We start from the raw sequence: 27,396 nt of genomic DNA, 5'->3' as shown, positions 1-27,396 counted from the left end.
TGTATATTTGGTCTCTCTGTACATAATTCTGTTCATAACTATTACACCATTTATCCTGCCCTTATCTGTATATATCTATATATTTGTTCTCCACTTAACTTATCTGTATATAATCTGCTCTTATTGCACTTACTGCTCTTGCACTTCTGGTTAGATGCAAACTGTATTTCGTTACCCTGTATTTATACATGTGTAATGGCAATAAAGTTGAATCCTAAACCCTAACTAATAATAACAATACAGGAACTTAACATAAGAAATCAAAAATACAAAATAAACTTAAAATATATTTTGCATTTTGACACTTTATAGGTTAAAAGTATCAGTATTGGTATTGTATTAGCAATAATGGACCTGTATTTACTTGGTATTGTTTTTTTCTGTTTGTTTGTTTGTTTGTTTTTTCATTTTAAAGCATGACATTATTATGTAGTTGTAGGAGTAATTTCTTGAACTAAGCAATCATTGTGGTGTACCAGTTTAAGATGAAAAAATATACATAAAATCAGGCCTTTACTCATGTGTTATTACTGCTCCAGCACAGTATTGACCTAAATGATCAAAAGTGAATACATACTTTAACTCACTGTGCCAGCACCTTCTTTCCTCAGTCTCATTTCTTGAGGATGACAAGAAACAGTGTGGTTCTTGGACAATGACAACTTTGAGAACCTGTTCTTGAAAAATATCAGTGAGCTCATCAAGCGGTACTGTACCAACCTGGACTGTAACTGATTTGCTTTTCCCTTTTATTAATTTGCATGTTTATGGACATCAGCTCGCTTTAATTCTATTCATTCTGACATAAACGTTTCTTCTGCACTTCCAGGTGTTGATCATACACGTGAAGCCCAAAGATCTCAGTCAGGCATACAGAAGTGTACATCTCCCTGGATGAAATCCAAGATGTCAGTGAATGTTAAGTTGCACCAAAACATTTCGAGACGAGTATTAGTTTATTTATCCAAGACATTGAAACGTGTCACCAGTGAACTGAAAAAATAACGCTGTCTTGCCATCTAGTGGTGACAGTGTGCACAGCCTCACAATGTATGTGGTCTTCTTATGATGTGATTAAAAATGGCTTCAAGGACAGACATTGTTATTTTGCCTCCTTCTTTTCTTCTCTCAGCTGAAACATTCATCTCATCCATGTCTTTCAGCGTGCACACATCAATAGCCATCACTTCACTCCTTCTGTAGCCAACCAGGATACTCTAGTCCCAAGGGTGAACCTGTCTGAGGATAAGGAAGAGTCTGATCAGCAGGAGGAAAAAGAGGACGAGGAACAAGATGAATAAAGTATCAGGGCAATGAAGCTGTTTCTGAGACCTACCGGGAGTATGTGGATAGTGAGTCAATGTCAAGATAGTGGAATGTGTGTACATACGTTACCTCAAGGGTAATTTGGATTTGATATGACGGAAACAGTTAAAAAGTGACCCATATAGTGGATATAAAAACAAATTTTTTCATGTAATTGGTTCTCAAAATATTTGATACTGATATGCAATGCTAGGCATACACCGTATTTGACATTTATTGGATTATATAATGATCCAGAGGTGACTTGCATCCAGAGGTTAAGGTGATAAATTCCCTGATTCTGGGAACTAATGTCTAATGAGTTCAAAGAGTCCATTAGAACATTCATCTGGGACAGATGTGTGATATTCTTTGGCATCATTGTTGACCATAACCATGACCGGAAGTTGGAAAATTATGATTTGGAAGAAGACGCTGATACACACGGAGACAATTCAAAGAGTTTGCAGCCTCCATGAGTATGAGGATGGAGCTCATCAATCTGCTGCTCTTCCTTTATGACCTTTTTACAAGCTAATCATTCAAAAAACAAACAAACAAACTGAAAAATAAATCTAAAATTTGCTTTCGTACAATTGTGTGTTGAAAGATGCATTTGTAGCACCTGGTGACAAGGCTATGTGACATAATTTGACCATGGTGCCTGGTTATTTAAAGGCAGAAAAGATAAATAACAACAGAAATATTATTTAAAACATTTTAAAACTTTTCTGTCTTTCTTTCTTTTTCTTTTTGCACTTAGCAGGTGGTGCTGCAACACACCCAACACCCCTACCTCCATGCCCATGGAAACGTCTGGCTCAGGAAGCTTCTGGATGCCTATCACCAGATAGTTGTTCTCTGCAGAGACATAAAAGACAAGCTGAACCATGGAAATGCAGGCAAACAACTGAGCCAAAAGTCAACAACTACATCACAACAACTAAAATCATTAAGTCAACAAACCCTAACTAATTTACACTCACCTGTTACAACAATGATCTCATTGCTCTTGGAGCGGACTCGGAGGGCACTGAGATCATTCTGAGGATCAATATCTCTGACTGCGCTTCTGGCCAATACCACAAGTTGTCGAAGTTGCCCTGCATATTGTAGAGTCATGGACTGATCCAAAGTTGATCTGATGGGAACACCTTAAAAGAAATTCATTCATTCAGAAATTCATCAGACATTCAGACTGTATTTTTAATATTTTCCTGGATAAATATTCTTTTTGGCAGAGGTTTAGTGCTTCCTATTTGAATAGCTGAGAGCATCAGTCATGCACATGTTTGAGCTGTTACTTGTTTACACACACTGATCAGGAATAACTGAGCAAAAGTGATCAAACAGATTAAATTTACAAACATAAAGTCATCTGTCTGACCATTTTCATCAGTTCTTACATGGTGCTTTCAGTTCCCTCCTCCCTGGATATGTCTTCTCTCTCTGTTTCACACTATCCTGTGGGACTCTTGCCCACACACTCTAACTTTGAGGCCCTCTCACTCCCTCTCTTATTCTCTAGTGAATTTTGAATGTCACAGTTACAGATGTATGTGACAGCTCAGGTGGAGCGCAGGATTCATCCAGAGGAGAGCTGCTTTATTATTATTTATTATTATTATTCCACGGTGTAAACCTGGACTCTAACACTTGATCTAAGCACACATTTTTTCTTCTTCTGTATGCCATGTGAGGTTATGTATTTTTTTAAATTACTACTAAATACTGTAACATTCAGACATTAATCTGCTCTCATTTTTTTAGTCATTTTTTCTCTCAACTGTTGCATTTTCACAGATATTTAAATGTTCTATATTACAGATCTGAGAGAAGGAGAAAAACAAACTACATAAAAATGATCTTTGGTGTTGCAGAGCTTTATGACTGCATAATTTGACAAAAAATCTTAAACACTGCAAATCTATTATTTAAAAAAAATATCTCAGTTGCCTAATGCATCTTGTACCGTGGCTTCGCTGTAGTTCTCTGAAAGGGAAACCAAATACAAATGAACTACAATAATAACTGTGTCCATGGGCCAGATTTATTAATGCTCTCCTCTAGAGCACAACTATCTTTTGGCATTAAAAAGCAGCTGTTGGGATTTAATGAAGAGGCACGGTATCGGTTATGGTACTGAAAGCAGTTTAACAGTAAATTTAACATAGTAAAAGGTGACATTATATTGTTTTGGGGGTTTGTGACAGTTAGAGTGCTCAGTTATTTGAAATGAGAAGGCTAAATGTTATCAGAGAGTGTGTAATTTTAAATGGAAATAGACTGGTACTTACACGGCATTTTTCTACTTTAACTGAGCACTGAAAGTGCTTTGTGGCGGGTGGATGACTCAAAGCTGTGAGCACAGCACTCTGTCCTATAACACTTCATTCTGTCCTCATGTAGAATGTTTAGAGCTGAGTCCCTTTCTGGTCCTCTGTAGTAATAGTATTTTACTGAAACTGAGCAAAACTGAGCTGCATTTCAGCTTTTTAACTGCATTTCTGCACAGAGATCAATACAAAATGAAAACATCTCTTCACACCTTTTTTCAGCAGTGTGTACACAGAGCGATTTGGATCGTTCTTCACGCACATGCTCACGTTCTAATGGCAAACAGTGTTGGTGTAAGAAAACGTGTTAACCATGCAGTTACACTGTGTTGTTTTTGTTAGGCAATAACTTGCTCCTTTGTAATCCTTCATGGAGCCACTAATCTGTGCTGCTCTTGCTAGTTATTTACTGAAATGAACTGTCGATAGCTATCAGCTACAAAACTAACACCGTGCCTCTTCGGAAAACCCCAACAGTAACTTTTTGACACCAAAAGAGGGTTTTAAGCTGCCGCAGACCATTATTTTTGTCTTTTACCTTAATTAACTTTCTTCCATTTCAACTAATTATAACATCCATGAATATTTTATTTCCTCTGTGAAAAAAAGCGACAGAGCATCATTCTGAGCAGTACTGCTCTGCTTTTTGGTGTTGCTTACCATCTGGATCGACGACTAGCGTTCCAATAACACCTTTAGTGGCTTCAATCCTCTTCATTTGTGCCTCAACTTCCTCACCCTGCTCAACCAAAAACATGATCAGGCGCACGTTTACATAAAAAATGTGGCTTTTCCAGAACTGATAAAACTGTAATCAACCTGATGGTTGAGGGATTTCGTGTCCCATTTAAAGTTAGAAAATGTTAAATATATTCTAAAAGAAAAAAAAAGGACATTTTTATTAATGTATGTGGCCTATTTACACCCTGCTTCTCGACTGTTAGTGCGATAACAAATTGGAATGATTTATAACAATGTCTTACAAGTATAAGTGGCAGCAGGCATACTCAAGTAATGGGAGTAAAGTCACCCCCATTTGACTTTACTTACTTATCGGAAGTGTCATTCATTTTCAGATACTAAGTGTAGCTTGCTAGAATCAAATGACAGAACAAATACTAAGGCTTTCTGTCTTATATAGTTCATAATCCATTGTGATTGTGTGATTAGTTTCGTATAATATTACTGAAATGTAGTAAAGAGAAAATAAAAATATAACATAGTAAATGAACACAAAATTAAATATAAAGCCAAGACTCCTACTTTGAGTGGTTATTTGATAGTGGTTTGTATCATTTCGGGTTGTAAACCTGTTATAATACTTGTATCCCCTTAAAAAGAACGGTAGCTGATAAGTACTGGCAGGTTGATGTATTGTTCACCTTGTTTGGTAAACATAAACATAATTAAAGTTATCATTATGTAGGCTTCTGCTGTTGTGATTTGACGCTATATAAATAAAACTGAATTGAATTGAATTAAAAGTTGTTCATAAAGTCGTACCATTTCGTCGGCCTTCTTGCTCTTTTTGTGCGTCTCTACGGTCTCTCTGTTGCCAAGAGAAACGGAAGAGACGTCAGGAGCGAGCGGAAGTGTAGCGTAGCCGTCATTGTGTGGAGGTGTGTTGTGTTCTGTTTATCCTGCCTGCGAAAATGCCGGAGTTAGCGGTGGAAAATGTGGTCGTTCACCCCCTTGTGTTGCTCAGCGTGGTGGATCATTTCAACAGGTCAGTGAGATCTGTATTTAAGTTCCGTCTTATTATCAATATTGGACTCCAAAGTGTCCTGAAGTGTGACGCCGCAGCTAGGCTAAGCTAAGGTTAGCCATGCTGAGTCAGAGTGCCGTTAGCTAGTTAGCTTCTTAAAGTGTCAATGTACTGTATGAGCTGTTAATGAATCCTTAAAACAATGTTATTCATTAGCATTTCTACAAACTAATCCACGTACCCGAACAGTTTGATCTGGTGTCATTAAACATGACGGAGCTGTGCACTGACTCTAGCTTAGCTTACAGGTTAGCTAACGAGTCAGACTGTATGGGCTCCATTGATTACATTTTTACAGAAATCTGTGACGATAACAGCTTCCTCTGCTCGTTTCTTTTTTAAATTCTTGAATCTACAGGATAGGAAAAGTGGGAAATCAGAAACGAGTGGTCGGTGTCCTCCTGGGGTCATGGCAGAAAAAAGTTCTGGACGTCTCAAATAGTTTTGCAGGTAAAGTACATCCTCAGACATCTTTTCACCTTAAAATACTTAAGCCAAGCATTTACACTGTCCATTTCCACTGTAATATGTTTATATCTTTAGAAAATATATGTTCACGGAATGTGTTTTAGTTAGAACAGTCAGAAACGGACACGTTATGACTCCAGTGCCTGTGTTAGGTTCTTGATTATCTTATTCCCACATATCTTTTAACTTTGTCTACCAAGTCCAGCAGCATCTCACAGTCTGTGATTTCTGCTTTATTTTATTTTCTTGCATTTAATAACCATTAAACATCTTTGTCATTTGAAGTAAAGAAATCTCTGGTATTCTGTTTCTGACCTTTGCTTTTCAACCTCTTTTTGACACAAGCATGTCCACTAAACATATGGGTGACCAACCTGATTCATTTTCTGCCATGTTAATATAGACAAATGCTGTTTCTAAAGCAGTGATAAAACATTTGTTCAAACACTTATGTTTGTTTTCATTTTAAAGCTTGGAATCATTTTTATGAAGTTGTATGTGCCTGGACATGGCGCAGTGCGTTCATAACAGCCAGTTTTTACCCAGATTGTCCTGACAACACATCATCACTACCTTTAAGGGCTCAGTACACTGGTCACGTTGGTGACTTCATGTGCTATCGGTAGCGTCAGCACACAGCCGGTGTATAATTTAGCCGGTGCAGTGTTCTTCTGAATAATTGATCAGACAAAATCTCCACATCAGCGCTGATATAGGAGGAAGAGAAGTCAAAAGCAAAAATAAAGCATTTTTCCACAAAGTCTCATCTTTTCAGACTAATGCAACATCTCCCTTTGTATAAGCTGTGAATCTCTTTTGTAGTGATATAGCATTAAAACAGTGGTCAAAACTGACAGTTACACACTTGTGTCTTCAACACAAGTCTGCAGTGGCACAACACACCAGATTACAAAAATTGAGAGGTGCACAGCTGGCAGAAACAGACTTGCGACAGCAGATGTGACGTCAGTTTATATTCAGCTTTGCTATACAGTGGATATAATGGGGTCTTCACACCTACAAATCCCTATATGCTCTTGCTCCCCAGTATTTATCTGACATTCTCCTCCCCTGCGCCATATCCTTATTCATTTAATTATTATTTTTCTTTGTTCTAACTATTAAGCGATTACAGGACACCAGTGTAAAAATAAGTGATGTACCAGTTTAAGAAGATCTATTAAGTCAGGGTTGTCTCATGTCTCATTACTTCCTGCTACAGCACAGAATATGTATTCTGAGCCAGTTTTTAAACACACTCTCAAGTTGTTTTTGTTTTTTTTCCTCCCCAGTGCCATTTGATGAGGATGACAGGGATGACTCAGTTTGGTTCCTGGACCATGACTACTTGGAGAACATGTATGGCATGTTCAAGAAAGTTAATGGTAAAAGCAGTGCTTCTGTCTCTTAAATTAGTATGTTTTTAATACTAGTGTGTCATTCATACATTTGCGTTCACTTTTTCAGCCAGAGAACGAATAGTTGGCTGGTACCACACAGGACCCAAATTACACAAGAATGACATTGCCATCAATGAGCTCATCAAGCGGTACTGTACCAATTCGGTAAGTAACTGATTTGCTTTTTCCTTGTATTAATGTGCATGTTTGTGGACATCAGCTCGCTTTAATTCTAATCATTCTGACATAAACGTTTGTTCTACACTTCCAGGTGTTGGTCATCATAGACGTAAAGCCCAAAGATCTCGGTCTGCCCACAGAAGCATACATCTCTGTGGAGGAAATCCATGATGTAAGTGATCGCTAAGGGGCAACAAAAGTTGGAACAAGTACTTTGTTTAGTTGTTTTTCCTCAGATCAGATTAAAAAAATCTTAATTCATATGGATAATTCCTTCTTTCTAGGATGGCACTCCTACGTCCAAGACATTTGAACATGTCACCAGTGAGATTGGAGCTGAGGAAGCAGAAGAAGTGGGAGTGGAGCACCTGCTGAGGTACTGAACAAACATTTGAATTTAAACACATTAATGCTACACTGTTAGTGGAATAGAAATTTCAATAAACAAACAATAAGTGGTATAACAGTACAGAGCATCAACTGTGCATTGCTAGGGCTGCATGATTATGGCAAATTTTATCACAATTATTTTGATTGGTGTTGAGATAAAAATTGATTTTAGTGACAAAAATGTTTTAATTAGACTTTGATATAAACATAACTATGCTTTCATGTTCCTGCTGATGTAAAAATCTCTGTATCAACATAACATTCATCCTCGTTCGCCTAAATTGCACCTCTCAGAAGAAGAAAAATAGAAATAAAGAAATTGGACCAAAATTTAACACACAATTAAATTAACCGGGCACTGCGTTCACTTTTACACTGTGCTTCATTTCTTTTAATTAAAACGTTTTTGCCAACATATAAAATTTTTATTCAGCTGGCTTAAATGCATAAAAGGCAAAATATAAAATCCTTTGTAACTGCATGGATGTGAAGTGACAAAGTTCTCATGAGTTGTGATATACCTCTTCATGTCCCATGCAATATTTAGTTGTTCTTGTCAGAGGGAATAACATATCCTTTGTCCACTGTGCTGATCAATTTCTTGCAGTCTTTGTTACTCACTGTCTTTAGTGAACATGCGCCTCTGACCAAGTGTAATGTGGTTGTGCTGAGGATACATCACATTAGCAACCACTGCATTGTTTTTTTGGCCTTAACATGCATAATTACACTGCACTGTGTGTTTGTTTGGGGGGGGGGTGTTTTTGGGGGGGGGGGGGGGTGTTTTGTGGGAACACATAAATGAGAAGAAAATAAAAAACAAGTTGATTCTTGTTCACATGTGTGAGCTAAATGTGACACAGCTGCATCCCCTCTACAGAGACATCAAAGATACAACGGTGGGCACACTATCACAACGCATCACAAACCAGGTTCACGGCCTAAAGGGACTCAACTCTAAGCTGTTGGACATCCGCTCTTACCTAGAGAGGGTGGCTGCTGGCAAACTTCCCATCAACCACCAGATCATCTACCAGCTGCAGGATGTTTTCAACCTGCTGCCTGATGTAAATCTACTGGTAAGTTGTTTATGTTTGAGGTCTGTTTACTTTATTTTTAATCTGGCAGCTTTTTAAGTGCAAGAGATTATAAAACACGTATAGCTGTATGCTACTTTGGGAATTTCATGTTTGCACTAAATTAAAGACGTGGCTGTTACCTTTTTTTTTTTCTTTTCTTTTCATTAAATTTTTACAAATACTTTAATAATCAATGCAGAAACGTAATAAGGAAAACTGTGTTTAGTGTGATAGTGTTTTTAAACAAAACTCAAAAATGAACTGGCATTTTCAATATCGTGATAAAATATTCATATGCCTTACTAATGTGTTTTTAATTGCTGTGATAAACAAAACCTTTGGTGTGAATATGAGCTCTGTGTGTGTTTGGGGGGGGGTCTTATCGTAAAAATCTGTGGTCAAATACTGCATCAAATAGCAATATTAAATGTCTTTTATTATACATAATAAACTACTAAGATGTTTGCTGGGATAATATGTAAGTTTTTTTTATTTTGCAGGAGTTCACAAAAGCCTTTTACCTAAAGACCAATGACCAGATGTTGGTGGTCTACTTGGCCTCGCTCATACGCTCTGTGGTGGCTCTGCACAACCTGATCAACAACAAGATTTCCAACCGAGATGCAGAAAAGAAGGAAGGACAGGAAAAGGAGGAAGGCAAGAAAGAGAAGAAGGATGACAAAGAGAAAAAAGATGACAAGGAGAAAGAAAAAGAGAAGGAGAAAGCAGACGGTGCCAAGAAAGATGAGAAGAAGAAAAAATAGTGAGCATTCTTCCTCTGCGGTCCTCTCTCAAATCACACCGCCATCTTCTGGATGGTGCTCTACTTTGTGTCCACAGGCACAGCTCTGTATGTGGGTCTCGGGCTAAAAGTAGGACTCTATATGGGGAACGGTGTCATTTGAGATTTGGTCTCATGGTCACAAACGGCACTCTCAAAGACTTGTTATCCTACAGAGATGATGTTGTTTGCTCGTCGGTGTTGGCCAGTGTGAGAACATGCTGTGTCCTGTTTTCATAGTTGCCATAGCCTCGATGTTGCAAACACCCGGTGTTGCTTTTTTTCTTTTCTTTTTTTTTTTTTTGTATGTTCGAGGAAATGTTTCTGTATCACTCATTAAACTTGGATCATATTATAAGATGATTGTTCTGATTCTGTCTTTACATTTTTACACATTGTTTATCCTTAATATTTAAAAGCAGACATGTGGTAAAGTCACTGTTATAATTTTAGAATTGTGACTCCACTTATTATTATGGAAGGGGAAGTTGAGTTGGAGAAAAACAAATGTGCAAGTGCTTACGCTGTGTGTGTTTGTGTAAACTGGTAGGGCAGTTTTAACTTGACAAATTGCCAACTGTCAACTGATATAGCTGACTTGTTTTAAAGCGATACTACATAAATACAGCAAAACTAAGCTTTAATTTAAATACTTAAGGCAAGAAAGCCAGGGGAATAATGTTCCCCTGTAGAGAAACTGTTATTAATAGAGCATAATGGGAAAAGAAAATACTTCAGATCTTTTAGAAATTGCACACAATTTGTTTTCACATTTGAAGCTCATCAAGCAGATGATGCAAAGCAATGTCCTCAGCAAAGGTTCTGACTAGTCTGAAAGACAGCTAGCACCTTAATGAGTAATAACCCAGTGAATTGCCTGTTTCAGTATAACTTTTTCACACTTATTCTTTCATACACAAGTTTTGCATTAGTAAAGAATAAAAACACTTTAATTACAACTGTGATAATCATTTAACATTTCTGATTTTTTAAATTTGAATTAAGCTACAGGAAACATTTCTAGCACATATTGTCAAATTAAAAGCGGTTTAATTAATGTATTGGGCTTGTCTGTGAAATCATTGCGGAGCACAGATGCGTGATAAACGCTCGCGCACAGCTCTTTGACGAGGAGGAGCCGTCACCTGGCATGTTTTTGTTTTTTTTAAACTGCGTCATCTGCAGCCTCTCCCCAGCGCTGGAAGTTTCTCGCTCTTTCACTTACCAAAATATACGAGTAGGAGTAACACCACCATAGCGCGTTTAAGCCCTGGTTGTGTGGGACAAATCAGATTATCGGAAAGACAAACTGGATTCTGACGTAAAGGGCTTAAAACCCGGCGGAGGAGCGTCGCGTGTGCCGCTCCAGCTCACAAGCAGTCCGTAAAAAAAAAAAAAGGAAAAGAGGAGAGCCGCTCGTGCAGCCTCCTGTCATCAAACCTCCACACACCCCTCCTCTTCCCCGTCTCTCAGGACCTGAGCATGACTGTTCAGATTTTTCGCTGCGACTGAACGGATCGGACGGCCGCCGGGGGTGTCATGGCTTCCTATCTGCAGGTGAGGCTGCCAGCTGCCGTCCTCTCTCCGGGCTGGGGTGTTTCGTACTTGTCGGGGTGTGGTTGTGCGCGGGGCACGGTAGGCCCTTTTAAATAGAAGGGAGGAGGCACGAGCTTTTCCCTCGCAATCTAAGCTGTCATGCCTTTTTACCTTACCGCCACCCTACCACTAATTCGCCCAGTAAATTGGGTAAACAGGTGGTTGAGAGGCTCGGTGTTGCCGGGGGTGGGGGGCTTCACTTTGATTTAACGCATCTTTGGCGCACATTATCTGTCAGTGCCAAATAGTTTGCGCATTTCAATTTATGGTTCCAGATAGCTGATGATGAGAAAGGCCACGACCTGGACCTTTTCTGTGTTCCCAGACATTATGAGAACGATTTGGACAAGGTGATTATCCCACATGGACTCATCATGGACAGGTAAAGTGATTTGTCACCTCTCTGGCTGGGTTTTTTGTTTTGTTTGTTTTGTTTTGGGGGGGTTGGGGTTCACAGCAGACATCTTTGTTGCACAGGTGTACTGATGATGGGAAACTGCTGCAATCGTGAGGTACTTAGTGGAGCGGACTCGTGTTTTCAGAATGTGTGCTATGAAAAACAGGTGTGCACTATACAAAATACTGCTAGCCACAACCAGGGGTGGATTTGTATGTGGGTTTGAGGGCATATGAAGACTCAATGCCAGTAGTGCTAAAGTGCAAAATCACTTAAAGGATATTCTCCCCATCATTTAAGAACTAGGCGTCATTATGATTTACAGTGCTGTCACTGTTTCTCTCTCCCACCTCCTCTTTGATGCAGGACAGAGCGCCTGGCCCGCGACATCATTCGAGACATGGGGGGACACCACATTGTAGCTCTGTGTGTGCTGAAAGGCGGCTACAAGTTTTTTGCAGACCTCCTCGACTACATTAAATCACTGAACCAGAACAGTGATAAATCAGTCCCGCTGACAGTGGATTTCATTAGGGTGAAGAGCTACTGCGTAAGCCGCCTTTCTCATTTCATGGATGTGAGCGGAGGGAAATGGAGTTGGCAGAAGTACAAATGAGAGCATTCTTGTTAAAAATCGCTGCAGTGCAGAGGCATTTTGGAAAAGTAGACTTTTTTTTTTTTGATAAAAACTTTCATTATGAGGGAGTTTGAGCTTATGGATACTGTCTCATTTTTGTGCCCCCCCAGAATGATAAGTCAACTAACAATGTTAAAGTCATTGGAGGGGATGAGCTGTCCAATCTCGCAGGCAAGGTTAGTCTTTCTGTCACAGAGAAATACTGCTGTCTTCTTCATAGAGGTTTAAATTATTAACTTTGCTTCTGTTTTTTTGCTCCGCAGAATGTTTTGATTGTTGAGGTAAGCTCTTGTTATTATCATTCAGGTGGCTGAATGATGAATGAATCATCTAAAACATGATCTCTATTATTAGGGTTAAATAAAACATTAAATACTCATATTTTATTACTGCTACTGTAGTGGTTTTAAATTACAGTTATGTTTGCTTGCTTTTAACATTAAATATCAGACATGATATCTGATAGATGCTTATTTGTGCTTACATCTCTAATTCGACCACTTCCGGCCTTGTTGAAAGGATATTGTGGAGACAGGAAGGACGATGGAAACACTACTTTCTCTACTGAGTGAATGTAATCCTAAGATGGTTAAAGTTGTAAGGTAGGCACCCTCAGATGCTGTTTATAGTGCATGAGACTGAATTACAGACCTCCACAGTAACTGGCTGGTATGTCTTCAGAGAGACAAAATGCATCTAACTAACGGGTACTCTCCTTTAGGACTGTATTAGAGATGTGATGTGACGGAAGGATGGAGCAGCTTAAGAGTTAATCTGCAGTTCTATTAACTGCACTGTGGAGGCAGAGGCCATTTCTCTGATGTATTCCTGATAGCAGGTTAAAACAGGAAAAGTGCTCAGCCGATACAGTTCCCCTCTGTTTGCACCACTTACAGTAGTTTGGGAGGGACATCTCTGTGGCTTTGATGTGTGCCGTGTAATAGTCTCCTATCAGTTTTTTGTCATACCCATTTAAATAGAATTATAGACTTTTAAGGGGTAGTTTACCACAGGAAAAAATAAAACTCCTCCCACTTGAGTGTGATTTCGAACCATGTGATTATTTTCTGTTCCCCCTGAGGTTTTGCAATATCTACCACTGAAATGTCTTTCGAGCACACTGCAGCTGAACAGACACTTTTACAATCCACAAGCGTCTATTTTTTTCAGTTAGAATTGTCATTTTCTAGAATCTACCACAGTAAAAAATTTATTTTGTGAAATAGGATTCCCCAGTTTTGTCTGTACATGGGTCCATAAGCTAAAAAAAAAAAAAAAGTTTAATCTTGGACTGCGTGGATGTAACAGGGCAGTGAAAGATGTAAAACGTGACCTGAACAGTCTTTGTTTTGATGACAGCTTTTTGTCTTTGACTTCCTCATAAAGCTTTCCGCATTTATCATTCTAGTCTCCTGGTGAAGAGGACCCCAAGAAGTTCAGGATATAGACCAGACTGTGAGAACCTCTTATTTTTCTTCTACATTCTCTGTGTAGTGACGAATGGTATGGCTCAATTTGTGACTTTCAGTCATTTGCGACTCTTCGAAGACCCAGTGAAAATTTTAATAAAGCAGGATTATAATTAATCTCAGGGAAATCTACTCTAAATGTAGCCGAGCCTGGCACTTATGTACTAATGCAAGCCTTATAACCCCCTGCTCACACCATCTATGATTATGTAATGCTTTTAGGTTTGAGTTGGGTAATCTCTTTAAGATCGTCCCTCAAGGACAGCTGTTACTGTAAGTGTTTTGACTTTCCGCTGAGACCATAAAAGAGCAGTGACTGCTTGTTTATGTCAGAGCCAGTTTGTTGCTTGTTTTCTTCCAGTGGTCTTAAAAGTAGCTTCTGGTTTCTCTTATTTATAACCCCTTGTATCAGTGATATTACATAGGGAGATTTCCTCTTCTCACAGCTCCTAATGCTCCTATCACTGCAGCCACTTTAGACTTTACCTTTCCCATCTGCTCCAGTTGTTTCTTCTGCCCTTGCTAGTTCTCTATTTTTTGTGTTTCTTCTTAGTTGCTGTCGGCTGAGATCCCCACATCTATCACAGATGCACTTTGTTAACCACCACTATGTCTGGTTGGTTAGTCAGCAGCTGCTTGTCTGTCTAGAAGTCAAGCTCTGATAGGACCTTGTTGTTATACTGCTATGATCAGAACTCTCCTCTAAGCCATCCTTTTCTATCCACTGGTAGTATTTCTTAATGCCAGCTCCTTCCTCTATCCGTTGATGGTACATTCCAGGAACAGATTCCCATAGGGGTTTGGTCATCCATGATAGTTCCTCGTCCTGTTCCCCAAGTATCCTCAGTTGTCTGAGGTATTCTTGGCACTCACTAATCCTCTCCGTTCCTTTTTTCTGTTGCTCATAAACCCTCAGGGTGCTAGACTTCAGGTAGAGAGCTCCGTGCATTGTGAGGAGTTTTGGTGTCTTGACATGAGTGCCATCTCTCTCCTCCTGTGGTCAGCTTATTATTCAAACTGGGTATCTGATGATCGATAGGGCACAGACATTGATGGCTTGGATCTTATTCCTTCTGTTCAGCTAGCTTCTTAGAACCTACAATACCTTTTGGAGGTATATGGCTGTGGCTGATCTTTGTGCGACTTTGTCATGGTTCTCGTTGGCCTGTGGGATATACAGGTACTTATAGTTGTTCTATATATCTGCTATTTTATCTTCTGGCAACTGCACCCCTTCATATCCATCGTATCAGCTCTTAATGATGAGCTGGCTTAGAGGGTTGAGGCCTATGCAGAACAGCAGCGGGGACACTTTGGTATATTCTGCATTTGATGGCAACTTAAGTGATTGCCTTCGATTTTGTTTCCTGTGTTGTGTTCCACAGACCCACTGACTTCCTGATGAAGGTTATTAGTATACTATTAGCTTTGTACAGTGCCAACCACTCCAGTATCCATGTGATTTTACTTATATAATATAAATACATATTATAATGTTTGTTTGTTTGTTTGTTTTCCCCCAGACATCGGTTTTGAGGTACCGGATGCCTTTCTGGTTGGCTATGCTTTGGATTACAACGAGTACTTCAGAGATCTCAGTGTAAGTGTTTTTTGGAAGTTGATTACTCAAGGTCTCCTATTATAAAGGTGATTTTTAACACAGATTTAGCTGGTTTGGATCACTGCAACATTCACTGGAGATAGCTGTGGTTCTAATAATCGCTGGCAAGCTGGTATAATACTGGACCCTGATTTGCCCCCATGCATCCATTGGCATGCAAGTTTGTGAATGTGTGTGATAGGGTGAATGGTGCGTGTAGTTAAAAAGTGCTTTGAGTGCTCAGAGTAGAAAACCAAAGTGCACAAGTGCCAAACCATTCTATTTACAGAGGTGTGGAAAATGTTAGATGTTTTTACATGCTCACAAGAACAAGTGCACCTGAGATACTGAATGAGTAATTGGCTTGATATTTCACAAATTATCTGTCTGCCCTAAGATGAAATTATTTTAGATATTATTGCTTTTACATGGTTGTTTTGAGGACCCATCTAATATGAATTATCAGGATTTATCCTGCATTAAAAACTGATTTTGACCTTCACTGAAAGGAAAAAAAATTTTTTTTCTCTAAATGGTCTAAGTGGGATTACATTTTCTTTAGCTTAGTTTGAGTGCACTAGTTGTGCCATAACAATATGTGGACCAGTTATGCTTACATACATAGTCACCCACCAGAGTCCCAATTTTAACCTAATCATGACATTATTTAGGCAGACTGTTGATGTTAATTTTAGTCACTTTATCCTCAAATCTTCAAAGTGGAAAAGTATATTTATAGTGTTTTGTATAGTTACAGGATTGGGCAACAAATGATTTTTTTTTTTTTTTTTTTTTTTTTTTAATATGGTTGTGTAGTGTTGTATTAAAATGTTAAGGTATTTCTGAAAATAACTTGGCCTTAAATATTTGCTGCAGTAGGAATAAAAGAGGTGTAAAAAAAAAAAAAAAAAAAGGCAACTGCAGTTTCAGGGTCCTGATGTTCTGCCTGCTTACGCACCATGAGGCTGCCATGTTTGGTGTCACTGGTTTTTAGTGAAACCAGTGTTATAATATTCAGCATTTCTGTTGATGTTTTTTCCTCTTCTTTTCCTCAGCACATCTGTATACTGAATGACCAAGCAAAGGAGAAGTACAAAGTGTGAGCAGATGAAGTGCTGCAGAGGCCGATGTCTGAATCGCTGAAGACTTGGACCACTGTGACGAGCCTCGTTAGCTTTGCTGTGTTTTGAAACGTATTTATTTTTCTATATGCGAATCCACAAAAAGTGACTTGTGGGTTGTAACTAACTTTAAGAACATTTCTTTCCCCCCTTATAAGTGGGATTAATTCTGTATATTATCAATATTTTGGTTGTCAATTTATTGAATTTATGTTAAGACTGAAGGTGTAAATAACAGTTTTGAATAGAAGTGGAGATAAAAAAAAATGTAATTAATTTGCTCTTATGGAAGTACACACATCTCAGGCTACTGCTTTATTTTCAGTGAGCTGTCAGATTATTTGTAGCCTTCGAATGTTTGAATGTTTCAGTTTGGATTTATACTGAAGACATATCCTCTCATTATGCCATAAAATGACTTGTCATGTACTGTATGTTTTGATTCATGTCCAATGTTTTCACCAAGGATCTCTTTACAGCAATACAAATCCCAGTGAAACCTCGAGTCTGTTTTCTATTTTCCCAGAAGAGGGAGTAACACTGCATTTATGCATGTTTTTACAAAAGTAATAGGCCTACTTTAAACTAATTACCAAAACACACTTGACTGTGGTACTATGTGAAATAGGAGTGGCAAGAAAAAAGGATGTGAGGGGGGGTGTAGGACATGTTTCAGGGCAGCAAGACTGTGGTTAAGAATGACAAGTACAGTTGGGATTGTATCAGGAAGGAGGCTGAGCTGGAGGTAACCAGGATATACAGGATTAGCAAATGAGTACATCAGATGGACAGGTTGGAGAGACGAGGCTGAGATGGTTTGGATGTGTGCAGATGATAGATCGCGGATATACTGGAGAAAGGATGTTGAAGATTGAGGAAAAGAGGAAGGAGTATGTACAGTGGGTTAGTGAGACAGAGGAGAAAGCTACGGATAGGGTGATGTGGAGGTAAATGATACACTATGGCGACCTCTAAAGGAGGCAGCAGAGAGGAGACTAACGCGACAAAAATACCCTCTCTCGAGTTTCTCCGCAGTCATGATAATCTCCGTGATCCTATTAGAGAATGTTTTAAATTATCAAACACTCTCAAAATACACTTGTACTCTTTTTGAGGCTCAAGCATCAACACCAAATGCTTTAGCTAATTGAATAACGTGTCTAAAGCGGAAGTTGTCGCAATTCGACATCACATCCGTTTCTGGTGTTAGCTTAAACTCGGGCAGGAAGTAGCTGTCAAAGAAGGGCGAATGGTATTGGGAAAGTTTACCATTATATACACATTAGCTTTCCTACAACGCAGGTGTTTTCTGAACTACCATGGACTGATTAGACTTAGCTCTGCTGCTAACGTTAGTTTCACTGTAAGCATAACAGTATTGTTTTTAGCTGTCAACGTTTGTTTTCCAAGATTTTGTGTTTATTTAATAATAAGTCGTACCAGATTGTTCAAGACTTGGACTTTAACCAGGTCACTCACTATCATGCACGTTAAAGAAGAGATTATAGGCATTTTAAAGCAGTTTGACATAGGAGATAAGTTTTCCTATCTGCCATTGCTGCCCAGAGCTTCTGTGCTGATCCCGCTGTTCGTGAGGAGTGGGCGGCTGTACACCTTGCTGACGCTGCGTTCAAAAGAGGTAACTTGAGTGGGTAAATGCGGTTTCTTCTCACTTCTCTATCTGGGGTTCGCCACAGCATTTCATCTACCTTTATCTGACCGCTATCCCCAGCTTCCTTTTCTGTCACACCAACTCCGTGCATGTCCTCAACATCCTTCTCCAATGCAGGCACCCTCTCTTCTCTGCACTTCCAAACCGTCCCAGCCTTGCCTCTAACCCGAACTATCCCTATGATGTACTCATTCCTAATCCTGTCCATCCCACTAACTTCCCCCAAAATGTCAAAAAGTCATCTCCAAAACATACATAAATGCATATAGGTCGATTCACTAACATCTTACCAACTTTCAGTCTTGCTACTGTCTTTCCACGGGCAGTATTGTGGCAAGCACTGTTTCCTCACAGCAAGGTGGTCCAGGGCCTGAACCCACCATCTGGCTGGGGTCTTTATGTCTGACGTTTTGCATGGCTACTTCCCATAGACGGCAGTTAGTGGGGTTACGTTAATGGATGATTCTAAATGGCTGATAGGTGTGAAGGTGAATGCATATGATTGTGTCTGTGTAGCCCTGTAACAGACCTGTCCAAGATGTACCCTTCCTGTCACCCTGTAGCAGCTGAGATAACACTGAGATGGATGCTATCTCTCAGTCACTGTCTTCATCTATCCTGTAAATCCATCTTATTTATGTTTCTTTCTTTGTAGCTGAGGACCAGTGCTGGTGAGGTGTGTTTCCCAGGTGGAAAGAGAGACCCCAGTGACCATGACGATGTGGACACAGCTCTGAGAGAAGCGGAGGAGGAGATAGGTCTATCACCTGATGACGTTCAGGTGGTCTGTACGCTGTTTCCAATCATTAATAAGGTAGAATAAAACATGATTTTCTTTAAGAGTATTGACTGACTTGAGTCATATTCATTTTCTCAAATCACCCCCTCCTAATTGTCATTCTTTGTCAACAGACCGGTCTGTTGGTGACCCCAGTTGTTGGCTTCATAGAGGAGTCATTTTGTCCCAGTCCAAACCCAGCTGAGGTCAGTGCTGTGTTCACAGTCCCATTGGACTTCTTCACCAGCAAGGAGGACCACCACTCTACATATGGTGTCGTTGGGATGTCGGGGCTGCTGCACTCATTTTATTTTGTGGACACTGATTTGGGAAGCCAATATCACATATGGGGATTGACTGCCTTGCTGGCCATCCTGGTTGCTGTCCTTGCTCTTAAAAAGAAACCCGAGTTTGAAGTTGGCTTTGACTCTGAGGACCCACTAGCATTCTTCCAACAGATCCTACACAGAAGAATCAGTAAACTATGAACAGATTTTCCCCAATACCTGAAGCCCCATTGAATTTACTGTATAATTTCTATGAATGTGTGTAATAATTGTTTGAAAGGATGTATATAAACTTTTCAGTGTGGTGAAAAGATGCAAATAAAAAGATATTTTCAGTTTTTCAAAATTCATTTAATGTAGCAGCAGGATTACAGATATAAACAAAGAGTATACAAATGTCCAGACAAAGGCAAAATTACATGTTAATAATAGTTCAGATGTATGATAACACACCAGGTTTGACCTTTATCCCTACTGCAGGGTCGTAAGGCTAGATACTAAAGCTCAAGCTACACAGAACGGATACAACAGAACTGTTGGAGAATGTGAAATAGAAGCGAACTAGGAAAAGTGAGCAAACTGATTACACACAAGATACAGCTCACACTATTGGCAATTTAATTTATCATGGTTGCCCCTTTTGATCAAGCGTTTCACAGCAACAATAGTAATGTTGACAAGCACATCAACACAAAGTTCTCGCTAAAAACAATCTCCACTGTCTCGTCCCTTTTACCTCACATGTACAAATCTCATGAGGCATGAAAAGCATTTTCAATAGAAAACAACAAGGTGACAATTCACTGGTGAAGCTGCACAATATTATGTTGATATCTTGCAACGGATTGAGAACATGTTAAAGTATAACAGTTACGGTTATGTCCGTGTCAGGGGGAGGAGAGAGTAACGGAAAAGCTTTCGGATGTTAAACAGTCTTAGAGAATAAAAAGGAGCAATGAGACAAAAGGGACACCAGTAAACACAGCAGAGCAACGTTTAAGTTATCAAGGCACACAAAGTTCTGTTGAAAGCGTCACAATTGAAATTCAAAATACCCCTGCAGTATATTTCACATTTAAATATACATGGATATTCATTTACATGACTGAAGGACAAAAATATTATGCAAAGATTTGTGTGCTCTTTTCAACGCCTTTAAATCAACAGTTTCTTTTTTTTTTTTTTTTTCCTCCCCCCCGGTGAAGTGGCTATTTGACAAAGTCGGACTGAAATGAATAGTAATAATAAAACTAATGGTCGGTTTTGAAATTACACCACAATCAAAAACAATTTGACCAATGTGCAGTGACACAAATGACAGCTGGTGTCGCCCTGCCCATCCCCTTCCCTCCGCCTCAAAATATATCTTCTCTAAGCCTAGTATTGGTCCGATGTCAGATGTAGAGCAAGCTCCATTCCACACACCATGAGGTAAAATTTACATTCATGAAACCGAAGTCACGGGTTGGCTTTCTGTGTTGGTATGGCTTTAAGAGGCATTACTGTTCCGCACTTCTTTCACAACATCATGTGCTCTTTAGCTCCCCTAACTGAGAGGGATGGAATGCTTGGAAACATCACTACTGCACTCTAACTTGATCTACAGTTAATGGACGAGTCAAAGTGCCATTTGAGATGCATGATGTTAAAAACAAAAACAAAAGAGGAGTTTAAAATACAAAACGCCCACACAAAACACACAGAGCACAAAAAAGAGGAGTAAACTTCACGTTATGTTCTACAGTTTGCGTAAAGTCGATATCATGACAGTAGATTTAAGTCTAACATAATCGCTTGATGTCCACTTACATTTCTAGTTTCAGTCATAGACTTAATAAACCTGCGCTTCATTTCAGGGGAAAAACCAACAAAACACTAGCAATGATAGTTCTTTGCTATGAGCAAAAAAGAAAAAAAGTTTAGTTTTACAAAAATACTCTACATTTTGATACATGGATTACAAAATTCTAAAAAAGATAAGTTACTTTTAAAATGGATCACTAACAGCTGCAAAGATAAAAGAGTATGACCATGAAAATGTAAACAATGCATGTGAGCAATGTGATACTAATGTCTGAAGTCTCCAAGAAAAAAAAAACATGTCCTTTTTTGGGGGGGATAACGCCAAATTGGCTAATATTAGATTTGGAAAGTTCAACAATGTCAACTCTTCATTGAAAAATAGAGTGATGTATCAAATTGGTGGAAATGTTAATGAGATAAACTGATCCATGAAGCAAAGTACCTTCGCAAAACTATCAGAAATCTTGTAAAAGCGCAAAACAAAACAACCCCCCCAGCATGCTGAATTGTTAGCCATGTGAGAGCTGCATTATGTGAACAAACAAATGCAAATGAGTAAACGTTACGATGGCGAGGACAAAATGGCGACCATTCACAATCAGGAGCTTTGGTATGCCTGGGTGGGTTGCACTCCAGTCTGATCCCTCAACAACAGCCAGCACTGTAGACTCGATTTTTCTTCCAAACTAAAAACGAATGCAAGTGCTATTGATAGTACAAACTGTACTAACATGACGACAGAAGTGTCCATTACTCCTCTACATAGCACCAAGGATGGAATCAAAAATGGCAACCTCTATGTAACAGATTTCATCTACCAGTGAGCCCCTGTTCACAACACAAAGAACAGGAGCCAGCTTCATGCGGCGCCAACCTGCACGGGCTACAAACAGAAACAGAAACTTAATATCGAAACACAACACGAACAACAGTAAAAACATTCCAACGAGAAAAACCGAGACTTAGTACAAAAGAAAAAAAACAAAACAATGAAGATCCTTCATGTAAATGTACAAACTAAATGAATCAGTATTTCAGATGTGTTGTCAGTGTCTAAAACACAAAAGGCCTAGTTACCACTCAAACACTGACAAGTGACAATGCCGTTTGTAGGAATGGCTGTTTTTGGATAGACTTGACTGGACCACTGGGACTGAATACAAAGAGGGACTCAACAGTGAGCAGACGTTCTATACAAAGTTGTCTAGACCTCAAAAATACTCTGACATGAGAGAAAATGTAAAAATGATGTATCTATTTGTACAAAGATGACTGCTTTCAGCTTTTCCCCCCTCTTCTTCTTCTTTTTTTAACCCCACCCACTGGACGTTTCAGAGTACAAATTCATCTTAGATCAGTAGAGAGCTGTGGATGGATATAAGGAGTAGCAGGTTACACAAAAGAGGTTATAAAGTGCTTTAGATAAAATGTTTATAAAACCACACAACACTCCATTTTCACTAGTGGAAAGGTTTTTTTTTCTATCCACATTTAACTGATAAAGAGTTAACTTTTTCAAAAGCAACAAAAGGAGAAAAAAAACAAAACACACCCTAAATAGTTGAATGCTATTTAAAATTTCACCAAGAAAGGCCTGCACATAAGAGAACACTGGGAAGTGCCAACAAAGGCCACGTCACATGGATGAATCTCATTTATGAGTGTGCAATATTCCCTCAACTCACCAGGGTGCTTTCAGTAACACAATGTCTTTACCGGACTTTTTGTGATAAAAATTCATTTCATACTTGTGGTGCCGACACTAATATTAAACTGTGCTGCCTCTAATAACAAACCGCTTGAGTGCAGACTCCACCCATGCCAGTAAATGTTATTAAAAGAAAACATGAAACATTATCCTACAAAGAACTGTACAGTCTAATATTCTGTACTCTTGGAGCAAATTTAATGGCATTTTTGACATATGCAAATGTAAGCTGTGTATTAACAGCATGATTGTTCATATTCTCCACAGCAAAAGAAGTTTAAATCGAATTACTGTGACGTGATTTTATCCCTGTTTTTACATCAGCTAATCTCCCAAACTGACAAAATAAAAAAAATAAAAAATAAAAACACCCACTGTCTCAAAGTGAAATGAAATCTTGGGGAGTTTACACACTCAAAATGAGATTCTGCCTTTATCTGACAGTTATGTGCAATCTGATATTCCATAACTGACTGTTTTTTATTTTTAAATCTGCTTTCACAACACTCTCCCATCACGACACCATTCCTCTGTCACCGTTCCTCTGTTGCTGACATTCTTTATCCCTTTCCTGTTTTTTCCCACAAATATTTTTATCCTCATCATCATAATCATTACCACCACCGTCATCATCTCTTAGGCTCACATTATTTTAAAAAGAAACAGGAAAAAAAAACAACAACTGGTAACAAAACACTGCATTTGTGCGGCTGGATAAAGCAGTTATTACAGGCCTCTCTGATCCTGCAAGAGGAGTAATAACAAAGGTGGGTTCATTAATTCAAGAACAATGGATAAATGGAGGCTACAGTTAATGATAAATATTTCTTAAAAACAGGTCACATGAACTCATGATTTGGGTTTTCAGTAAAAAGGGCAAGTAATTCTTAAATATTTAAATGACTTTTTTTTAAGCATTGGCACAAACCCCTACACACGGCTATTTTTAGGGTGTATAACTCTGAGCTACATACACATCACTCACCCCCTAAGTGCTGACAATGGTCCAAACAATAATCACTGCTTCTGTAGGCTTTCCAGTAGGTCCTCAATTTTATCCATGCTGGACGATGTTGATATGGATGCCTGCAGTTGATTCTGTAAGCTGCTCTGTATCTGTGTCTGTAGACTGGTCTGCATTGGTGTTGGTAGACTCGCTTCTATGTTTCCTTGTAAACTGGACTGAAGGGCTGTTTGTGTGTTTGCCTGCATTGCGTTCTCCAAGGTGGTCTGCATTTGTGCCTGAAGGGTGTTCTGCAAGCTGCCATGCATGGTAGCTGGGATTGGGGAGGCAGCCTGGGCCATGGGCTGATCCAGCAGAGTCTGCATGTGACCGGAGTTCGGGATTTGGTTCTGCGCAGGTTGGCTGGGTCCAGAAGAAGTGAGCAGCTGGGATGAGTCTAAAAGAAAAAGAAAATAATTTTATCCATCATTAAACAGTAAATGTAGCATATAACTGTAGCAATGGAGTAACACAAAAAGCACATGGATTAGAGCTGTGCCTGACTAGATGACCAATTATCACTACTGTCACTAGTGGGTATCAGACATACTAGCCGTTTAATCTAATTCTTTCAAATTTTAATTGATGCCAAATGCCGGTATATTGTGTCCTGGATGCTATGCAGCCATCTATCACCAGATGGAGCAATGTTGTTGACAAATGCCATAAATCTGTTAATCAGGCTTGATTTTTTTTTGTTAAGACTATTAGGGTTAGGTCTTTTAAAGGCGAAAGAATGAGTTTGCGGATACGAGCGGTACCCTTCCTCTGAAGGGTGGATGGACTCTCCCTGAGTGATAGGGTGAGGAGTTCAGTCATTCAGGACGGGCTCAGAGTAGAGCCGCTCAACATCAAAAGGGGTCATTTGAGGTGGTTGTCTCCTGAGTAAGATGTTCCAGATGGGCATGTCCCACTTGGGATACACAGGAGAGATTAGACCTTTCGGCTGGGATGTCTGGGATTCTCTGCTTAGGCTGCTGACCCGTGACCCAACTTTAGATAAGCAGAAGCAAATGGCTAGATTATTTACTGATTTGTTCTTTTAGATTTTAACTTTTAATTAAGTGGTTGTCAAGAGTTTTCGAACAAGGTGCATCATTCGCAATGCACAGCCCAATACGCAACACTTTTCAGTTGCAATTTATTCATTTCTCGGATGTCAATTTGTCATATTTTAATAATATGTGAAAATCTTTTTTAGTACCATGTTTTCTTATTATATTTAATATTGGATTATTTTAAGTGTTTTGCCTTTTCTTCATTGTCTGGAGTAAAACGTGAAATATTCATAACGCAACATGTGAGGTACCGCACAGTTAGGAGGCATGATTTATTGTTAATAAATGTGATTAATGGTTTCAAATGCCTTTGTTTAGAGATTTTGACATTGTCCAATATTCTTAATATCAGAGTGTTTCTTAGTTTTAGACTAATCAGACTCATTTTTTTATCCCTCTCATTTAGCCGACTAAGAGAATAGTCACCAGGAACCGGATATGGATATATACAAGTTAATAGGTCGAGCATGATAGTACCATATTCTTCAGAAAATAAGAATTTAACATGGGTAACTTTGATTTACTCTACATTAAAAGGTGTAGAGGATCAAAATTGTCTTACCATTCTGAATGCCAAAAACAAACAGACTGGCCTGTCCTTGAGAAGCCACATTGCCACCCACAGATGTCTGGAAAAGCTGCTCTGGGGGCTGCTGACCAGGGCTGGCTACCACACCCACACCACCCTGCACCACAAAGATGGTTGTGGCGGGGGCTGGAGCCTGGTTGTTGAGCTCCTGTGAGGCAATAGTACTCTGCAAGCTGGACAGATTTGTCTGTGGTATGAACAGCTCCACAGGTTGATTGTTTTGGACGGAGCTTGAACTTGGGCCCACTTGCATTGGCTGCTGTTCCTGGAACAAGCTCTGTTGTTGGTTCTCAGTGGTTGTTGAGTTGCTGCCCGAAGAGCTCTGGTCTTGGAAGGACATGGGCTCTGCTGTATCTGACTGGGTGATTCCAACGCTAATGGTCCCCATAGGGGAAGGGCCTTGGGTCTGGGTGCTAAAGAGAATAGTAGGGGCGATAGCCTGTGGGTTCAGATCTGTGGTGCAGAGAAGCAGACCTGTTTGCTGTGGTGCAGGGTTGCCCTGTGAGTGATTGGGAATACTTTGAAATAAGGAACCCTGCTGGCCCATTGGAAGCTGTGCTGGTTGTTGTTGGTTCTGCTGTGGGGACTGCTGCTGATCCATTGGGGTGCTCTGTTGCTGCATTTGAGACTGCGGTTGATTTTGAAACATTGAAACAGACTGATGTTGGCTGGCTGATGTCTCCATGGAGGAGATGAATGCCAGCTGCTGCTGTTGCTGGGGCTGATGGTTCGGCGTCAGGTATAGGGTTGATCCTGTGGACTGCTGCTCTGAGTTGAGACTGCCACTAGTCAGTACGGTCAGGGTATTCTGGATGAGGGCAGCCTGGACCTGCTGTTGGGACCCCTGGGTTTCGGCCATGGGCCTAGGCGACTGGAAGAGTTGCTGTGGGGGGGATGTGTGTGAAGGAGGTTGTGTTGGGAAGCTAGTCTGGATAGTAAGCAGTTCTCCAGCCTGTTGAAGGAGAGAGCTGGCCTGAAGGTGTTGCTGTAAATTTTCCAAAACCTGCTGCTCTTGAAGTTGCTGCTGTTGCTGTTGTAAGTTGCTCAACGCTTGATTTTGCTGCTGCTGCTGTTGTTGCAGCTGATGTTGCTGTAAATTGGTAAGAATATGATTTTGTTGTTGCTGATCCTGAAGCTGAATATTGTTTAGAACTTGCTGTTGCTGATTTTGTTGCAATTGCTGTTGTTGAATATTCTCCATAATTTGCTGTTGCTCTTGTGGCTGTAATATAAGTTGCTGTTGCATCTGTATGTTGTTGATGACTTGCTGCTGTTGCTGCTGAAGGTTTCCAAGTATTTGTTGCTGTTGTTGAAACTGCTGTTGTATTTGTTGTTGCTGCTCCTGTTGTTGTATCTGTAGCTGTTGCTGTGCTGACAGTGAATTATCTGTACTCCCCAGTCTAAGGCTGTTCATGTTCTCCTGGACATGCTGCTGAAGGGATTCTGCAGAAGGTGTGGGGCTATACAGCACAGAATTTAGCTGCTGCTGAGCTACAGCTGCTTCTAACACCTGCTGGAGCGTGGTGTTACTTCCCCCCTGGAGTTCTCTAACTGCCCTTTCCAGCTGGGCCACCTCTTCCTGGGGAAAGAGGGAGACCTGGGACTGCTGTGGCTGTGCCTGAGAGGAAGGTGCTATCTGTGGCATGGCCACAACCACCACCCCTGCACTACTACTGGAACTCTCAGGTGACAAGCTTTCCTGGGGGTCTCTAAGGAACTGCTGGGGGACTTCTGGTGTCACAGGTGGTATTGTGGTGTCTCCTGACACAGAGAAGGAGGTTGTTGGGGCAATTTCTTGCTTTTGTATCGTGCTGAGGGACTCTAAGCTAGGGAAGACCGGGGGTGCCTGGGGAAGGTCCACATCTTCTGATGGTAAAGGCATTGTTCTCTGAAAGGACTCTCCACCTGGATGAGAACTAGAGCCAAGGTCCAGAGTCTGCTGCACTGCGATGAGTGGATCAGGGGATGACTGAG

At 39.9% G+C, this 27,396-nt stretch overlaps 5 protein-coding genes across 10 annotated transcripts in view; 3 read left to right on the top strand and 2 right to left on the bottom strand.

Annotated features, from left to right (window-relative positions):
- Positions 1–937: 937 nt before the first annotated feature.
- Positions 938–18,837, bottom strand: LOC113026922 (dynein light chain roadblock-type 2). Of its 3 annotated transcripts, none has more exons than XM_026176207.1 (5): positions 18,726–18,837; positions 4,302–4,380; positions 2,292–2,459; positions 2,102–2,166; positions 938–1,239 (listed from the first exon to the last, which is right to left on the bottom strand). In XM_026176207.1, exons 2-5 carry the CDS (start codon positions 4,357–4,359, stop codon positions 1,189–1,191), a joined length of 342 nt encoding a protein of 113 aa, XP_026031992.1. In that variant the 5' UTR covers positions 4,360–4,380; positions 18,726–18,837; the 3' UTR covers positions 938–1,188. The 3 variants fall into 3 exon arrangements, with proteins under 3 accessions (XP_026031992.1, XP_026031993.1, XP_026031994.1); XM_026176208.1 differs by lacking the exon at positions 18,726–18,837 and adding an exon at positions 18,487–18,712; XM_026176209.1 differs by lacking the exon at positions 18,726–18,837 and adding an exon at positions 5,145–5,201 and having other exon boundaries at positions 938–1,235.
- On the top strand, positions 5,206–10,062 carry psmd7 (proteasome 26S subunit, non-ATPase 7). Its single transcript, XM_026176202.1, has 8 exons — positions 5,206–5,367; positions 5,765–5,856; positions 7,167–7,259; positions 7,342–7,439; positions 7,546–7,626; positions 7,739–7,830; positions 8,725–8,923; positions 9,424–10,062. Exons 1-8 carry the CDS (start codon positions 5,294–5,296, stop codon positions 9,685–9,687), a joined length of 993 nt encoding a protein of 330 aa, XP_026031987.1. The 5' UTR covers positions 5,206–5,293; the 3' UTR covers positions 9,688–10,062.
- On the top strand, positions 10,811–17,023 carry hprt1l (hypoxanthine phosphoribosyltransferase 1, like). Its single transcript, XM_026176206.1, has 9 exons — positions 10,811–11,261; positions 11,576–11,682; positions 12,064–12,247; positions 12,445–12,510; positions 12,598–12,615; positions 12,854–12,936; positions 13,743–13,789; positions 15,327–15,403; positions 16,459–17,023. The coding sequence occupies exons 1-9, from the start codon at positions 11,244–11,246 to the stop codon at positions 16,504–16,506; spliced, it is 648 nt and encodes a 215-aa protein (XP_026031991.1). The 5' UTR covers positions 10,811–11,243; the 3' UTR covers positions 16,507–17,023.
- nudt7 (nudix (nucleoside diphosphate linked moiety X)-type motif 7) lies at positions 17,102–19,599 on the top strand. 2 transcript variants are annotated; one of them, XM_026176204.1, is made up of 4 exons: positions 17,102–17,471; positions 18,091–18,163; positions 18,852–19,010; positions 19,109–19,599. In XM_026176204.1, the coding sequence occupies exons 1-4, from the start codon at positions 17,296–17,298 to the stop codon at positions 19,460–19,462; spliced, it is 762 nt and encodes a 253-aa protein (XP_026031989.1). In that variant the 5' UTR covers positions 17,102–17,295; the 3' UTR covers positions 19,463–19,599. The 2 variants fall into 2 exon arrangements, with proteins under 2 accessions (XP_026031989.1, XP_026031988.1); XM_026176203.1 differs by lacking the exon at positions 17,102–17,471 and having other exon boundaries at positions 17,679–18,163.
- nfat5a (nuclear factor of activated T cells 5a) overlaps positions 19,591–27,396 on the bottom strand; it is a 26,640-nt gene continuing 18,834 nt past the window's right edge. For all 3 annotated transcript variants that reach the window (XM_026176201.1, XM_026176198.1, XM_026176199.1), the window contains 2 exons: positions 25,396–27,391; positions 19,591–24,172 (listed from right to left, as the gene is read on the bottom strand). In XM_026176201.1, the coding sequence (XP_026031986.1) occupies positions 23,790–24,172; positions 25,396–27,391 (2,379 nt within the window). In that variant the 3' untranslated portion in view covers positions 19,591–23,789. The remainder of the gene's footprint in view (positions 24,173–25,395; positions 27,392–27,396) is intronic.

The sequence above is a fragment of the Astatotilapia calliptera genome, chromosome 7 (assembly GCF_900246225.1).
Source record: "Astatotilapia calliptera chromosome 7, fAstCal1.2, whole genome shotgun sequence".
Classification (NCBI taxonomy): Eukaryota; Metazoa; Chordata; class Actinopteri; order Cichliformes; family Cichlidae; genus Astatotilapia; species Astatotilapia calliptera.
This window is presented reverse-complemented; position numbering and strand designations above follow the sequence as displayed.